The sequence below is a fragment of the Egretta garzetta genome, unplaced genomic scaffold (assembly GCF_000687185.1).
Source record: "Egretta garzetta isolate BGI_Z169 unplaced genomic scaffold, ASM68718v1 scaffold598, whole genome shotgun sequence".
Lineage (NCBI taxonomy): Eukaryota > Metazoa > Chordata > Aves > Pelecaniformes > Ardeidae > Egretta > Egretta garzetta.
In genome coordinates, this window is record NW_009260621.1 from 2,724,320 (window position 1) to 2,726,505 (window position 2,186).

A 2,186-nucleotide genomic window follows, 5' to 3' on the forward strand; every position below is an offset into this window, starting at 1 on the left:
GCGAGACGGCTGCAGGCGGTGGGCAGAGCGGGCCCCGGCGTGGACAACGTCGACGTGGAGGCCGCCACCAGGAAGGGTGTCCTGGTCATGAAGTAAGAGCACGGGAGCACAGGGACACCCCTGCCTGCGCTCCTGGGGAGACGGGGGAGGCTTCAGCGGGGTGCCCTCACCACCCACGGCATGGCACCCCCCTGCGGGTCTCCTTCCTCACGGGGTGCAGGCCCCCATCAGCCCAGGGGGACGCGCACCAGTGACACCCCTCTCCATCCCCAGCACACCCACTGGGAACAGCCTCAGCGCCGCTGAGCTCACCTGCGGGATGATCCTGTGCTTGGCCAGGTGAGCACAGGGCGGGAGGGGGGGACGGATGTGTGTCCCAAGGCCCCCAGCCCCCGTGCTGACCACAGCCTCCCCTTCCAGGCAGATCCCGCAGGCAGCTGCCTCCATGAAGGAGGGCAAGTGGGACCGTAAGAAGGTAGGAGGCGGGCGCAGCACCCCGGGCAGAATGGGGTGGCAGGTGCCCGTGTGGGGTGCGCTCGGTCACTCTCCACTTTGCACCCTAGTACATGGGCATGGAGCTCAACGGGAAGACGCTGGGCGTGCTGGGGCTGGGTCGCATCGGCAGGGAGGTGGCCACCCGCATGCAGGCTTTTGGCATGAAGGTAAGGAGCCAAGGCAGGGAGGAACGATGGGGAGCAATGGGGAGCATGGGCTCCCCCGGCCTGGCTGTGAGCACAGTCCCAGGCTGCAGGAGTGAGCGCCCGCTCTGCCTCAGACCATAGGCTATGACCCCATCATCACCCCCGAAGCCTCGGCCACCTTTGGCGTGGAGCAGCTGCCGCTGGAGCAGATCTGGCCCCGCTGCGACTTCATCACGGTGCACACGCCGCTGCTGCCCTCCACCATGGGTACGGGGCGGGCAGTGGCACGGGGGGTTTTGGGAGGAGCTGGGGCAGCCCCCCACCTCTGAACAGCGTTCCCTCCCTCTGCAGGGCTCCTGAACGACAGCACCTTCGCCAAATGCCGCCGTGGTGTGCAGGTGGTGAACTGTGCCCGCGGCGGCATCGTGGATGAGGGTGCGCTGCTGCGAGCACTGCGGTCAGGGCAGTGTGGCGGGGCCGCCCTCGACGTCTTCACGCAGGTGAGTGGGACTGCAGGGACCCCCTGAGCTTGGTTTTGGCTCAGCACCACCTTAACTCTGCCCAAGCTGGGCCAGGGCAGCCCAGCAAACCCCAAGGAGCCAGGGACAGCCCTCCCCAGCTCCCCTCCTTGCAAGGAAAGAGGGTGTAAATGCGCCCCCCGGGCTCCCAGGTGGGTGCTGGGGGCTGATGGTGGGATGGGGCTGTGTTGGCAGGAGCCCCCGAAGGACCGTGACCTGGTGAACCATCCCAACGTCATCTGCTGCCCGCACCTGGGCGCCAGCACACAGGAGGCGCAGAGCCGCTGCGGCAAGGAGATCGCCATGCAGATCGTGGACATGGCCACAGGGAAGGGGCTGGCTGGCACAGTGAGTCCCCCCGCCGGGCATCTCACCCCTGTGCCTCAGTTTCCCTGTCTGCAAAGTGTGGGTGCATTGGGAGTGATCCTGCGTGCTCGCTGGTGGGTTCCCATCACACGTCCTGCTCTTCCTCACAGGTCAACGGGCAGGCTCTCAGCAAGGCTTTCGCACCCCAGACAAAGCCCTGGATCACCCTGGCAAGGGCCCTGGGCACGGTGCTGCGCACGGTGGGCAAGCAAGCGCAGGGCAGCGTGCAGGTCTGCACCCTAGGTGAGCCAGGCAGGCTGCGCCCCATGCCAGGGCATGGGGACCCTGATGGGTGGGCAGCACACAGGGGTGCGTGGGGACCCACTGGGCTGGGCGGATGGGAGGAGGAAGGGGTGCGCAGCCGGGTGGGGGGATGGATGGGAGGGTGGTTGGATGGTGGGGTGGGATGATGGGGAGGATGGTGAGAGGATGGGGCTGCAGGGGGACAGATGGGGATACGGATGGGTGCATGGACGGGAGGGAGGATGGGAGTAGGGATGGGTGGGTGGAAGGGACCAGCCCCAGGCTGGCTGCTTCAACATGTGGTTGACCTCTCTGCTGCCGGCCCATCCACTCCCTGCCTCCTCCCTGCACCCAGGGACACCCCTGCAGGAGGCCGGGAGCTACCTGACACCCGCCGTGGCTGCGGGCATGCCGGCCG

The 2,186-nt window shown here is 67.5% G+C and overlaps 1 protein-coding gene across 1 annotated transcript in view; it reads left to right on the plus strand.

The window, feature by feature from the left end:
• The window catches only part of PHGDH (phosphoglycerate dehydrogenase), an 8,538-nt gene that overhangs the window by 5,516 nt on the left and 836 nt on the right, over nt 1-2,186 (plus strand). Inside the window, exons 2-10 of the mRNA XM_035900760.1 lie at nt 6-92; nt 274-339; nt 421-475; nt 564-662; nt 776-908; nt 993-1,141; nt 1,355-1,507; nt 1,636-1,768; nt 2,124-2,186. The exon at nt 2,124-2,186 is cut by the window's right edge and continues 60 nt beyond it. Of these exons, the coding sequence (XP_035756653.1) occupies nt 6-92; nt 274-339; nt 421-475; nt 564-662; nt 776-908; nt 993-1,141; nt 1,355-1,507; nt 1,636-1,768; nt 2,124-2,186 (938 nt within the window). The remainder of the gene's footprint in view (nt 1-5; nt 93-273; nt 340-420; nt 476-563; nt 663-775; nt 909-992; nt 1,142-1,354; nt 1,508-1,635; nt 1,769-2,123) is intronic.